The sequence below is a fragment of the Anarrhichthys ocellatus genome, unplaced genomic scaffold (genome assembly GCF_004355925.1).
Source record: "Anarrhichthys ocellatus isolate YVR2014 unplaced genomic scaffold, GSC_Weel_1.0 scaffold6, whole genome shotgun sequence".
In the NCBI taxonomy this organism is placed as follows: domain Eukaryota; kingdom Metazoa; phylum Chordata; class Actinopteri; order Perciformes; family Anarhichadidae; genus Anarrhichthys; species Anarrhichthys ocellatus.
In genome coordinates, this window is record NW_022280036.1 from 8,407,402 (window position 1) to 8,422,541 (window position 15,140).

Consider the following 15,140-nt stretch of genomic DNA (forward strand, 5'->3'; position numbering starts at 1 on the left):
TGCAGCAACAAACAACACACGCAACTTACTCGTAATCACTTATTACGTACTGTCACTCATTATCTTCCAGTGGTTGAGAAAGCACTCAGTGGCTATACCCCACAGTAATAGTAAAATATTACCATTATTATAACACTACAAGTAAAATAACACAAGACACAAAAGCACTACTCGCAAATGTACTGCTAGTTAAAGTATCTCAAATGTCCCCTGTGAGTGTTGAACTATTATAATATAATAAGATTTTTAAAACTGATGCATTGTGTGTTTGCTGAATTGTAATATTGTAGTTGGTAGAGCTAATTTTCATCAATTCTTTAGGGCTGCAACAATCGATTCATTACTAAAATATTCATAAATGCCCTTGATAACTTTTTGGCATGATTTAAACTGACATATAATTGTTCTGTTTCAGTCATGTGTTCTCCACATGAATCTGGTCTTGTTGTAAGAAACAAAACAGTGAGAGCACAATCAAAACTGGAAGTAAACATGACATGTATATGGGAGAGGATTTCCACATGACATTGGACTTGGCCAGAGGCCTGGCTCACTGATTGCAGAAGTAAAGAAATACCATTTGTTTGACGTCTGGTTACTCATTAACCTGCCAGACCTGTAGAAATACCTCTTATATTGTTCTGGAAATTTTTCTTTTTTATATTTATTGACATATATTTTGACATCAGCTAACAGCTGATCTTTGTTGAAAAATAAGAACAAGCACTTGCTTGGCAACTTTCAGCCTTTAAACTTGACTCTCCATTCCTCTGTGACTCCAGTGCGTCTCTAGTTTCTATTAAAAGGGAGTGACTGCAGTCCATTCATACAAGGAATGTGATCTGTCTGTTCAGATGATTATCTGTCTGTTCCTTAAAGATATTTGACAGAATGAGTGAGTATATGTTGATGAGCGTAAATTCATCATGTAAAACTGAGTGAAGTTGTAGTTTTGAGGCAGAAGGTAACAATAATGTTTGCTGTGTTGTCATACTTTTCATCACCATCCACCATCAACAGTATCAATAATGTATTGGCTTAAGCAACTCCTGTATTACAAGACACCTCCTGTACCTTTAGTATAAGGTTATTATTTCTGCCTCTATTTAATCGGAAGAAGAGCTTTTCATTCTCACAGCGGCAGTGCTGGAAGACTTATTCAAAGTACCAATACAACACTATACAAATACTCCATTATGAGTAAAAGTCCTGTATTCAAATTTTTACTTAGTAGCAGCAGCAAAGTTTACTCAAATGATCACAAGTAAAAGTATTCATAATGCGGCATGATCCCTGCAGTATCAGTTCTACATTATTGTATAACTGGATCATAATTATTGATGTATTAATGTGTAAACACTTTTAATTAGTCAGGGTGGAGCTCATTTGAACTACTTTAACTACGCAGTGTTGGGTACTTTAATCTTTTATAATACATTATGTGTTATACAATTATCATCTGTTTTGTTTGTAAAATCCTAATCTGAAAAGTGACCATAACTAAAGCTGTAGAATAGTTCACCTCTGAAATGTGATGGACTGAATGTGTAAAGTATAAGCTCAAGTAAAGTAAAAGTTCCTTAAATTTGTACTTAAATACAATACTTGTAGTGTGATTAATACGATTTTGCATGTACAGCCCTGACAGGTGTCAAACTGTGACGTGAACAGTAAGTACCAACACCTCCTATCAGCCACTCCTGTTGATACAAGGGCTCCACCTGTTCCAGCCCAAGAAAGAGGCCCCTCCCTGTGAAAGTCATGCTCTCAGGGCAGAAAGGCACAAACCAGGGAGGCAACTGAAATGTGGCCCGACAGGTCTGATGGGAATGCAGAGACGCACACACACACAGAGAGAGAGAGAGAGAGACAGAGAGAGACAGAGAGAGACAGAGCGAAAGAGGCAGGCAGGTTGCTGATAGACTGACCACCCTGTCAACCAGGTGGAGTTAGGAGCAGTCAGGCTGGAATTAAGACAATGACACAGTTGTATTTGTGTTGCTGAGTGTAGGACTGGATTTCACCTGATCATTTCACAGACGGAGAGGGAACCTCTGCCCTGTGGACTCCCACTAGCACCAGACTTGACAGAGTGGAATTTCCCTCCTCTTCCCTGGCTGGAGCCAGGGGCAGATGGTCGCACAGAGAGTCTAAGCAGAACTCAGGAAGTGAGAGGAAGGGAGGGAGGAGGTCCGGAGAGGGAGAGGAAGACAAACGAGTAGTGGACAGAAGAGGAGACATGCTTCGCTACGGTGCAGGACGAACTGTTTCCACCACCACCAGAACAGAGGACTCTCCAAAGCCTTCAAGTGAGGTAAGAAGTCCTAGATGAGTCAGGACACTGAAACTCTCCTTCTGTCTCCCCCCTTTTCTCTCTTCCTTCTCCTCTGTGTTTTACAACTAGTCCAGTGTTTTCCCCCCTCCCTCTTCTGTTTGTCTCCCGTTTCCTTTTAACTCTTGAACCACTGGTTTCTTGTCTGTATACACTGAGTTACATTCTCCCAGTCCCAACAAACATTTTCTGTTCCCTAATCATCTAACAGTTTGTTATAGGATGTGCTCACTTGCAGGAGCATGTAATGTGAGCTGAGTGTGCAGGAGGCACGGCTGTCATGTTTATTTGAACAGCTCTCTGATAAAACAGGCCTTTGTACTAAACAGGCCTTTAAACTTATTCCCATTGTTTTCTAATGAAGAAAGAACCTATTCTGATTCAGTAAACTGAGTATGAATATGTTCATCACTGCTTTTACGTTTTTTGGGGAATAACCAAACAAAGGACTCATTGTGGTGTAAATTTTAAAATGCATCCGTAAACACAGTTTTGGAGCATTTACATAAACTTTGTTTACAGCTCTGTTTCCATTGACTATAAATAAACACACCATTCTCTGCCTCAGTTTCAGTGATGTTTCAATGTCAACTCTTCTGTATTTTCTCACGGTGACATAATGCCAACATCAATTTGTGTGCAGAACATCATTTATTTGCTTTTTGTCTGTTTGTTTTTCTCAGAGGAGGATCCTCAGGTTAACTCTACAAGCAGGAGATAATGGACTCAAGGAGCCAACAACCACAAACTCAGACACAGTAAGTCGTATGTAAATCCCTCATTGAAATTCTACAATTAACCATGCTGCATCCTGCCTATAAGCCTTGCTTGACACCACTATTTAGATAAAGGTTTAATGAACAGAGTTAACTTAAGCCACTCTCACCAAGGCACTCTCAAAAATAGGGATCTAGGAGAATGATCAGCACTGAAAATACAACATTAATTCGTCATATAATACAAATAAAAGAAAGATGGTGGAGCCACTGAGATTTATGTGTATTTCATCATCTGGACCAGTTACACAATCATGACAGATGGGTGTGTGTATGTGTGTGTGTGTGTGATAATGCACACACAGCTGTTTCACATTTACTTCAAAGCTAAAGTCCAACTCTGTGTTGTAATCTATTCCATACAATAAAAAATATTCAAAATGAACAGAAAATATATTCGATATCCCACATGAAACACCTTAGACACAGTATGAAGACAAACGCTGGTAACTAAACAAACACGTTGAAGTGCATGAGTACATTCTGCACAGTCTTCATGTCTGTTTGTCTGATTGTGAGTACGCTGCAGGCTGTGTGAGTGTTTGCTATAGGTGGCTCTGCCCCTGCCTTTGTTTGCGGCCCAGAGGCCAGAGATTGACAGGGAGAGTGTGAGACCTGATTGTGATACTTTGCTTATTGTTGGCATTGAGAGGGTTTCTGGTCCTTAACGTGCTGAATCCTTACAGAACCCTAGTGGTGTGTTTTGTATGAACCTTGGGCAGGGAGTATGGTATTCGTCTAGTTACCACACCTCCACTGATAGCACGCTACCACAATCTCTGAATGTGCTTCCTTCTGGGAGGGTGTGACCATGACGATTGGAACTGATGACAGAGGACAGTCTGGTCAAGAGTGAGCACGAAGTGGAGTAACAGCCATGTGCTCGATGATGATGTGTACTTTAGTGTGTGTTTAGTGAAGATACAAACTCTGCACCACTGCAACTGTGCAGCTCATTCTGCACAGACCTGCAGCTCTAACAGCAGTGTGGCACTTTTACTTTTTTTCTTTTTTTTTAAGACAATAAACTGAGGCACTGAGGTGCAATGAAATTGGTGGTAATAAATGTAGAGAGTAAAAACACAATAGTAAGAAATGGCCTTGGAGGGGTAATAACATCTTGGGAAAGGTACTTATATTCTGTCAAGAGGTGTCACAAAGACTGGAAACAGGAGGAAACAGTTTCCAGTCTAAGCTTAGCTAACCAGCTGCTGGCGATATCAATCTCTAAGAATCAGAAAGAAAGGGAATAAATGTATTTCCCAAAAGGACAATTTAAACCACTGGTATAAGGTCCAAAGGTTTCCACGAACATAAAATTGTGATGATGCCCACTCACTCAATATAACCTAATGTAAATTCACTGAAGTCGTATCACCATCTAATATACTATAATGTGCATTTAAAACTGGACAACAGTGTGGAAAAACATAACTTTGAAGCCACTTCAGGGGAAACTGAAACTAGAAAATCAGGGTTCAAGAGGTTAAAAACTCACCTCTGTGTCCTCTTCATGTGCTCATTATGTATTCAGCGCTGAGCTTAGGGCTCTGTGCAGTCGCTGCTGCAATTGCTGTGACACGTAACGCTGTCGTTATTGCAACAGCATTTAGTTTGAGTACCAGCACAACGTTCAAAAGTGGCACAGCAGGAATGATTTTACAGTCAACTTTTTTAATTCCTTCATTTACATATGAAGCATTTACGTCCTTTTTTTTCTTTTTTAGCCAATGTGCTTTGACAAATTTCCACTGAAGTTGCTCAAACTTAAATTTTAGATGTAATCGAGAGGGAAGGTCAAATGCAGATCAGTTGCATCTTTTTGATTGTGTATTTTTGTGACTTTGTGAAGAGAAAGGAAAAAGAGAAGGCGTGAACTTAATCAAGGAGGAAGGATATGACAGAAACATCCTCTGCTAAAGATATTATGCTTCAGTAGGAACGCTGGGTTAAGTGGTTATTCACCATAAAATTAGAAAGGGTGTGTCCTGCAACCTGAAACATCATGGACACAATCCAAGCAGTGACTATGGCCTAGATGAGATGCAAAACATCTGCACCAGGACGCACACACAGAGGACTTAGACACAGTTGCTACATATAGAAGTTTCTACACATACATTGAATTTCATCTCCACAACGGATGAAAGTCTCTTCAACGTGAACACAATTCAGCACAAAGAGATACATGAGAGCTAATCTAGTCAGTCGAGTCCTTCTTAATGCTGCCGTAAGACAAAGCAGTCAGTTAACAATTGACATAGTAAAATGTTTGACAACGACATATAGTTATGTCAAAGGGATATCTTTGAGTCGTCTTTACATGTTTACATGATTCTGGGAGTCAGTGACTTGTGCGGAGGTCATGGTCCTCAGAGCAACAAAAGAAAACAAAAACCTGTGTTTTCCTTCCACCAATATTACATGGCTGCAGTTTCAGTTACAGTCAGGTTAACATTGTCCACCACAGTGTGGGGTCAAGAATTTGCATTGTAAAAGTCAGAGCTGAAGTGACAGCACATAGAGCATTGTTATTCTGCTGCAGTGTTGTTAAAACATAAACATGGCTTTCCTTATCTTCCATCTGCTGGAATTCGGATCAGCCTATTAGCATGCCTTCAACATTCCTCAACAGCATGTCCTCTGTAGATGAAGAGGTAGAGAAATATGAGGCATGGCTCTGTCCACACGACAACACTGGCGTCTTTGTTCTAGCTCCTCCTCACTCTTATCTCTGAGAGATGGGGAGACTGACGCCTATCTATCTATCTATCTATCTATCTATCTATCTGTCTGTCTGTCTGTCTGTCTGTCTGTCTGTCTGTCTGTCTATTTTGGCTGGAAAAAGCTTTTCAATTCAAAGTCTGCAACAGACCTTAATTGGTGGAACAGATACAGTTCCCTAAAGGTCCCCTTCCTAGACAGTATGATCTCCAGATAACTAAGTCAACATTGTCGCACTGACACATAAACAAGCTCAGCTCATAAAGCACTACTCTGATGCACACCCATACACAAAAACATTTGGAGAAATGATCTAAAACGAAAATATAATAGAGACTCCAGGCACTATAAAAAATGTAATATACACATACAAGTAGAAAACGATGCAACATATACAAATTAAGACAGAATGAGGGCAAAATTATTTAAATATGAAAGATAATAAAATGGCAAAAATTTCCAAAACAGTTTGTTTGCCTTCATTCTTGGCACCTAGATGTGACCAAACACAATGACAGACTAGAGTGAATTATTGCAACATAAACGTTGCTAATTACAAGGTCTTTCAGTGCCGCAGAATGTGTACACAAAATAATAACACTTATTTTGAACATTTGTGTGAGTATTGTATTATTATTTGTGCCTTCTTTCTGTAGGCTGAGAAAGAGAAGGATGTCAATTGGGCGTGGAAGAAGAAGAATGGGCTGATCCAGAGAGAGAGGCCGGCTGGCAGGGAGTCACCTCAGCAGGTAGACAGCCGCATCCAACACATGAATAATAGGCATGACACTGCCACTGCTTCAGCATGTGTGTCACTGACATTCTGTAAAAACACCTTTCTGTGCATGCACCTTAAGGCTGTCATTAATAATGTATTCACGGATATTCAACATGAGCATGTGCTTGTCGATGACTGTAACAAATTCCACGTCTGAAGTCTGTCTTTGTAGCTGTATAGAGATAATTCTTTCTAATCTCCAAACAAAACCCCTTTCACGACGGTACTAAAATATTTATGGAAATGTAATCTCTAGGTTTCAGTTCTGTAATGTATTGGTGCCCAGGACTATAACTGTCATTTGTTATTTAGTCAGTGCATTGTTTAAAATGCTGCACTTCTTCTCGGCTGGTGTGCATCAGTCGCCTGGCTGCCAGAGGTACAATAGGCAGACACGCAGCAGCTCATTTACTGGGTTGCAGAAACATGACACCTTCAATACACCCTGCACTTTTTTTTAGCTGGTTGTTCCCAGCCTGTTTCCAGTGCTCAGCAGCAGTAGTACTGGAAATACTTGATCAAGTGTACATACGCAGGCATGTGCTTCCACGCACAAACACACAAACATGGGATGCACTTGAAAGTGTGCATTTGTGCACATAAGCGAACACACAAACACGCGGTAGACGGTAGAAGTCAGCCTCAGTGCAGGGTGGCTGCAGAAACCTGACCGGTGCGATCCTGTCTCCCTCAGCACCTCAGAGACATGGCCAATGGGGCTCCAGAGACCGCGCAGGAGAATCAAGGGCCCAAAGTGTACGGCGTAGTGCAGACGGGTTCGGACAGTCAGCAGCAGGTGATGGCGCGAGAGTGGACGGTCACTCACCTTCAGGATGAGATGAAGTACATCAGGGAGGTGAGTGGAAACTAACAAACAGCCGGGCCTTTACGTCATCTATGCAAGGCTGTGTGGGATGTAGTGTGGATAATATCTGTAAGTTTTGTGTATACAGGTGAGAGATTCGTTGGAGAAGGTGAGAGAGCGGATGTACGGGCAGTTTGGAGGAATGCAGCAATCAATGCAAAAGCTTTCACAGGAAATCAGGGTAATTAATTATGTAACACCGTGCTCCGAACTCCCTCATCGAACTTCAGTCTTTCAAGCTGTGAATAAATGTGAAAATGCAATGTGCCATGTGTGTATGCAGGCTGCCAATTCACATCAGAGGAGTCTGGAGTCAGAGGTGAGGGTCCGGACGACAGCCATGGAGAGCTTCGATCAGATGAACAGCTCCCTTATAACTGCTAACATCGGCCTGCAGGTAACAAATCAATGTCACTGAGTCTGTAAAGACCTGCTCCATGACAGCTGCATGCCGTCAAGGAGAGGACTCGCTTGATGACTAAAATAAGTTTCCTTTGCAGAAATCTCTTCTAGAGAACTGTCAGCAAAGAGTAGACACGAGAGACGAGGTGAAAAGTTTGCAGAGCACCTGTGACAAAACAAAAGAAAAACTCAGAGACAAGGAGAAAGAGCTGGCAGCCACGCAGATTGAAAACCAGACTCTGAGACTGCAGGTAATTACATCTCTTCATCCTCATTCACACATACCCTGATGCATCCACACAACTCAATACATGACACAAAAAAAACCTGCACTGGCACATTTATTGAGATGTAATCCACCCAGCAGGTGTTACAAGTGGCCTGTTCCAAAATGGTCTGATGAGTTAGTAACATTAGAGAGGGTCAAGATGTGCGCTCGCTTGCATTAGACAGCAAACAACCCCAATTTCAAAGATTTAAGACGTATGAGAATCAGCAGATAAAGTAGTACGCTTTGATCCAGCAGATTTGACAACAGATCAGCTCACTGCAGCACACTAACACATCAGCTGCATCTTCTATTCTACTGTCAGTATGGAATAATCAATTTTTGCTGTGCTGTGAATTTTCCAGGTGGAGTCTGCACGGGAGGCCAACAGTCAGGCGCTGCAGGAGCTCTCAGCAAAGCTACAGCAGGAGTACGAGGAGAAGCTGCAGGAGGAGCAGCGGAAACACAGGGAGGAGGTTGAAGGCCTACAGGTCTGCATTCTTTACTCCTTATTCATTTACTAAACATATAAAGTTTCAGTGCCAATAAATACCAGCCTTTATGTTTCATAAGAACAGGATGAACGTGTGATGATTACTTGACACGTTTCACAAAGTTTGGATTACAGTGAAAATTTATCTCGAGAGAAAATGTATTCTAACTGACAAAAATGTAGATGCTACATTCAGTGTTGTAGTAGTGGAGATCGGTCTTGGTCTCAAGACCACTTTTTGAAGGCCTTGTTCTTGTCCTCAAATCAACCACCTCTTCATTCAGTCTCAGACAAAGAAGACGCTTGCATTTTATTTCATCACTAAACTGCCTGTGCAGATTTATTGTGATTGCTCATAAAAAAACGAAGGGAAATTCCCACACATAAAATTCACCTCTGCAGAGCTGCTTTATCAAGACATTTCTAATGGTTCACTTATACATACGCACATATAGAGTATAAGTGGCGATACAAGAGGTAATTCAAGAGGAATAGTATTTGTATTCTGTTGGTGTTTTTATGGGAATGTGGATCTTTCGGATCAATTTGAAGAGTACCCATATGGTTTGCGCGTCTGTTTTTTTCATCATAAGTGTGTCATACATTGAGGGACTTGCACTGGTCTAGTTTTGGTCATAACTTGGTCTCGGTTCAGGAAGTCTACAACACTACAATGCCACAACACTACAATGCCACAACACTGACGTATGATGAGCCGTTTTACATCTAATCCCCAAGTGTATGTCTGCTCACACAGGCTCAACTCGATGAGTACATCAGGCGACTGGAGGAAGCAGAGAGAAACATTAGAATTGCAGAGGCCAAGATTGCTGAGAGAGACCAGAGGATCCTTGAAGTGGAGCGCCTACTGGACTGTATGGGAAACGTAAGGCAAAATTTTAACATGACAAAGATACTACACTTCTTGCAGATATTCAAAATTGACAATGAAAACATATTTTCACAGGAAAAGAGTCAACTCAGCAAGAAGCTGCAGGAATGTGAACAGCGTCTCCGCTTGATGGAGCTGACAGACACAACTGATTCAACTGTTGTCAAAAGGTACAAAAATAATTCCCACATAAACCAGTATGACGAATCCCAACTCGAGGTCAACTTACTAGCTTTTTTCTGAGAATTTACACTGTATGACACAGTCCTGTTGGAGGAGCTCAGCCCGACAGAGAGAGCTGTGGAAATGCTGCTTCAGCGTGATATTAAATGACACCAAAACGAATAAAAAAACACCAGCAACGTTGGAGCTGATTAATACTTCAATCTTTAATAATCCAGGGAAGTTTAATACTGAGTTTCGGTAGCCTTCCTCCAGATAATGTCAAATGTAATGTTGTAGAAACATGGCGGTGCAACATGGCGGATTCTTAGTTTCAGGTCATTATACACTTATGAAAACGTAGTTTTGCTTATTATATTGCATTTCTGCCAATTAATCCCCCTAAATGTTACACATTGTTCATTTAAAGACTGCAAATCAATCAGTATGCTGCAGTCCTTTTTTTCCTTCTGAAGTTTGTTATCCTCGATCGGAGAATCGCTGAAGCGGCTGCACATTTCTAGAAGAGATAAAACCCATTTTCACCAGCATGATAGATTTATATGTGGGTTTACCTGGTTTCTCGTTCTACTTAGGTCCAAAGAGCTGCAATCTGAATCTGCGGATCTCCGTGAAAGAATCAAACACTTGAACGACATGGTGTTCTGCCAGCAGAGAAAAGTCAAAGGAATGATCGAGGAGGTGAGGAGAGGTTATTTATCCGCGGCACCTCTGTTCTTCTTGTGTTTTCGTAATGGGTGTGGATGCGATGCAACGTCAACTGAAGTAGAGGAAGTATGTTTACCAACCAGTGTATGGATGACGTCAATGCACACAAGAAATATAACACATAATCTGAACCACAGTCAATAAAGGGTGGAGCGTTGTGCTGGCCTATTGGTTTTAGATTATCTAAAGATAAAGGTCTTTACTGGCCCCTCATGAGTTCATAAGACAGTTTGGTTTTTCAAAAAGTTCATCCTTGTATTCAGTATCCATTATACTGTAGCTAGCAGGAATATTCTTGAAGGGTTGCACTGTTTTTTCAACGGTAACGGTTTATTTTATGGGTCTTTATTTTCTGAATCATTTCCAAGAACATTCCTGGAAATAACTGTGATTTGTTTTTAATATATATTGAGTAAAATAAAGACAGTGTTCAATTAGTACATTTTTCAATACATTCTAATGAACTGCTAATGCAACTTAGAAAGTCAGTCAGACATACAACTATGTCAAATTTGTCTACAGGCGAGCGTACAAGTTTCCATTGATAAATGAATAATTAATGAATACTAAGTGGTTTAAATGCAGCTTTCCTTTCCATTACTATTTTCCCTATAATTAGAACCAAATCACATAGTTATTTCCTGAAAGAAAATGATTAGGAAATCCAACAATCTATATTGCAGAGCAGAGAAAAGGTCTGACTGAAAACACATGATAATTGTTTTCAATCTTTAATTTGTGAAGGTTCAAACACTGCGAGGTCAAGTTGCTCAGAAGGACATGTTCATCTCAGAGCTTCTGGACAGAATCGCAATAGTGGAGTGTGAGGTAAGACAAATCCGTGTGTTCACTGTGTGTTTTTTATTTTGGTGTGGTGTGGTAATCTGTCTGGGCTGCTGAGCAATCGATCACCTGAACTTTTCTGTTTCCTCGTGTCACTGCACCTATCTAATCACTTGCACATGTTAAGTGACTGCAGTTCTTTGCATGTACCTGACCTGACAGTGTTGTTTCCTGTTTCTTCTTTCCTAGAATAATGAATTAGAAGACAAGCTGAAGTATTTTATGTCCACACAGAATAGACCACGAGAGGTTTTGGAAACCAGGGAGATTGCAGTAGGCTGCGATCTGCTCCCCAGGTAAGAAGCAAAGTCAGAGAAACATATTCAGTAGTATCAGGTCATATTTGGTGCTTCATTTAGAGGTGGTTTATTACTCTGATCTCTGACTTCTGCAGACGTGAAGCAAAAAGGCATGATGTTGAACCTCCTGTTTCATATGAACCAACTCATCTCCATCCCATTCAACACTCTCCACCTGTTCAACCACCACCAACAGTGAAACCTCCATCACCTGCTCTACCTTCATCAACGACTCAACCTCTATCACCTACTCTACCTGTAATACCCACTCTACCTTCATCCCCAACACAACCTCTATCACCCACTCTACCTGTATTACCCACTCTACCTTCATCCCAAACACAACCTCTATCACCCCTACCTGTATTACCCACTCTACCTTCACCCCCAACACAACCTCTATCACCCCTACCTGTATTACCCACTCTACCTTCATCCCCAACACAACCTCTATCACCCCTACCTGTATTACCCACTCTACCTTCATCCCCAACACAACCTCTATCACCCACTCTACCTCCATCCCCAGTACAACCTCAGTTCCCAACACAACCTTCATCCCCTACATCTCCCCTTCAATATCCAGTCCACTACCTAACAACGTCCACCCGACCAAGGACGTTCACGGCTAATTACCCTCCACCAAGCAGGCTGGAGTCCAGTTTACTGATGTACACTCCTGGCCAGTACAGCCGTTTCCTGCAGCACAACCCCTCAGTATCGAGTGGGATGTTCCCCGACACCCGTCCGTCTGAGTCTGAGCCTCCTGTGAGTCCAGTCCAATCAGGCAGAGATGAGGTCGACGCAGAAACAAACACAGACACACGACCAAGTCCTGAGGAATCCTCTTCTTCTCTGCTCTCTTCTCGACCAAGATCAAGAACCCCTCAAGTTGATACACCGTTCATGAAACTTCTGGAAATAACGGAAAAGATAAACATAGAGTGATCTTGAAGTAATAGTTCGACATTTTGGGAAATTAAATTATTCACTTTCTTGCAAAGAGTTGAATAAGAAGGCTGATACCACTAACATTTTGGAATGTAACTGCAAAACTACAGCCAGCAGCTGGTTAGCTTAGCTTAGCATAAAGACTGAAAACAGGAGGAAAGAGCTAGCCTGCAGGTGTTGTTCAAAAGTAACAAAGTGAAATTCACTATCAGTCTGACCTATTGCATCGAAGCATCTAAGAAGCAGCTTGTTGACGTATTTTTGGGTCCTAAACCGTTTTGTCTGGAAAGATAAGGGTTTGGTGACATTATAAAAAGCAGCTTGCTGCTCTTCAATGTCAACAAATCTGAGAACTCACATGCTAGCTGCAACCCAAGTGGCCGTGGAGGCATCAGGAATGAGTGGATCTGCAGTGCAACCTTGTTCACTTTTCACTACTTTTCACCACACATCCTCAGAACCCTCGTCAGAAGCTCGTAAAAAGACAGATAAGAAAGCACGGTTTCATACAAGGATATGCAACCCAATGGCATTGTTTCGGGTCAAGATTGTCAGAATAATGACAGAGCTGAAGTTCCAAGTCTCACAAGACACATAGTGGGGATGCATTACACGATACACGAATACACGAAGTGGCTCAAACTTGACTTTTTGAAAAAAACTGACGGTCCTACTTCCTAAAGCTGGTGCGGAAGGGTAACTGAAGTGCGTCGCCAATTCTCCATTTTACAGGGGTTATGGGAGCGACTGTGGAGACTTGAGTCAAGAAATAGTCCGGTCCAGAAACACCCATCAAATGGAAAATTGACATTGTTACACTTTTACACGTGCTGGTAGATTCATTTTGATACAAGTTTCCAGTCTTTATGCTCAGCTAAACAATATGTAGATGCAGTTATCTTAGCATTAAGCTAATCTGTACATCATGACTGTACAGTTCTGTGTTTCTGTGGTAAAAGCTAAGCTAAGTGCAGTCACATATTTACCGTAGTCAGTGGTATTGATCCTTTCCTCTAAAGAAATCAAAGAAGCGTGATCCCTAAAATGTTGAACGAATCCTTTAAACTCACTTGTCTTTACTCTTATTTTTATTGTGAGTTATGTTTTTCGGAATCACCATTCATGACTCATATGCATATTAGTTCTAACACTATCTCATATGTTTGAGTCTGGTTGGTGGTGTAAAAGGTCTTATGAAGGTTTTCAGCCTATGTTTTAACGTAGCAATATTAATGAAAATAAAATGTTGCTTGCTGTAGGGTGTAAATAATTTGATGCTCTGTATAGATATTTTGTAAGTAATGTACTGTAAGATTTTATTTGTTTTGTTTACACTGAATGTAGCCTACTGGTGTTGCTCACAGAGCTATGAGCATTCAGTCTTATATGAAGGTTGATACAGTTATTATGTCTATATTCATATCATTTTATATTGGCACTGTACAAATTGAATGAATATTATTCAGTTTTTGTCCCATTATGTACAACATATTTATTAACATGCTTTGTGCCTTTGTGAACAGCCTACTATCTGATACTGGGGGTGGGATGAATATCTTTGAATTGGCAACAGGGTAATATAGTAATATAAGGTTGTTCAAGACTGTTCAATCACTTTACAGATATTGACCTTATTTAGGTGACTGCCATTCCTGAGCCACAGGCACAAGTATTATCCAGCTGGTATCTGCACTGCCACAACTGTGTTTGAAAAAGCTTTATGATGTGCTTTTTCCTCAACGATACATATCATACTGCGACTAATGATAAGAGGCCAGCATATGTTTGGATAATAAAGACTTTGCTGTATAAGTACCAGACATCCTGATTGTGTCAGCACTTTCATACTGTGCAACCTCATACATTTTTAAAGCCTGAAGCTTACAGTATATACGTACGTCTGACTACTTAATTTTTCATCGATTCGGATCACTCTGTCTGAATTTATCTCGTTAGAAACACAAAAGAAGCTTTAAGAAATGTTTTGTATATTTCATCCATTTGTAATGATTCAATTTCACATTTAATGTCATGCATGAACACTGAACTCCAGATAACCTTTATGCAAATATGCAAAACCTCAGTGACTACATTTTAGGAACTGTCTGTTCTGTATAGTTGGCAGATTTCAGATACTTTACTCTAAATGATATACAGTACATAGGCTTCGCAATGCAAGCTATTTCAGCTATTTCACCGAACCAAATCCTACTTGTAATTTCGATTTATATATGTTGTACAGTGATGATAGACCAATTCAGAGTGAGGCCAGACATGGTGTTGCAAGAATTTGTTCACATCACTGATGTTGCAAAAACGTTTGCAGATCCATGAAAAAAACCTCTCCAAAGCTTTGTACATTAAAACAATGAGGTAAAATAGACGTTAGAGGATTACAGGGACAAAATCTAAAGTGTGCAGTATAGGTGATATTATCAGTAAAGTACATCCTGTGCTTCAGATTGCACTACCACAAAGTACACATGCTACACCTGTTTTGATTAGTTTGTTGGATTCTGATAAGAAAAGAGGATTATTTATGTGGAACAAACTACAAAATGTAAGAAAGCCATCAATGTTTTACAGTGTATGGTGTGATCTGACTTGGTACACTCTCTCACACACA

The 15,140-nt window shown here is 40.6% G+C and overlaps 1 protein-coding gene across 3 annotated transcripts; it reads left to right on the forward strand.

Moving 5' to 3' along the window:
• Window positions 1-1,856: 1,856 nt before the first annotated feature.
• Window positions 1,857-14,670, forward strand: LOC116383202 (myocardial zonula adherens protein-like). Of its 3 annotated transcripts, XM_031846845.1 has the most exons (14): window positions 1,857-2,314; window positions 3,016-3,090; window positions 6,489-6,581; window positions 7,305-7,466; window positions 7,564-7,656; window positions 7,759-7,872; window positions 7,976-8,128; window positions 8,511-8,636; window positions 9,396-9,524; window positions 9,606-9,700; window positions 10,289-10,394; window positions 11,166-11,249; window positions 11,454-11,560; window positions 11,659-14,670. In XM_031846845.1, the coding sequence occupies exons 1-14, from the start codon at window positions 2,240-2,242 to the stop codon at window positions 12,509-12,511; spliced, it is 2,265 nt and encodes a 754-aa protein (XP_031702705.1). In that variant the 5' UTR covers window positions 1,857-2,239; the 3' UTR covers window positions 12,512-14,670. The 3 variants fall into 3 exon arrangements, with proteins under 3 accessions (XP_031702705.1, XP_031702702.1, XP_031702703.1); XM_031846842.1 differs by having other exon boundaries at window positions 9,396-9,700; XM_031846843.1 differs by having other exon boundaries at window positions 9,396-9,700; window positions 11,499-11,560.
• The last annotated feature ends 470 nt before the right edge of the window (window positions 14,671-15,140 follow it).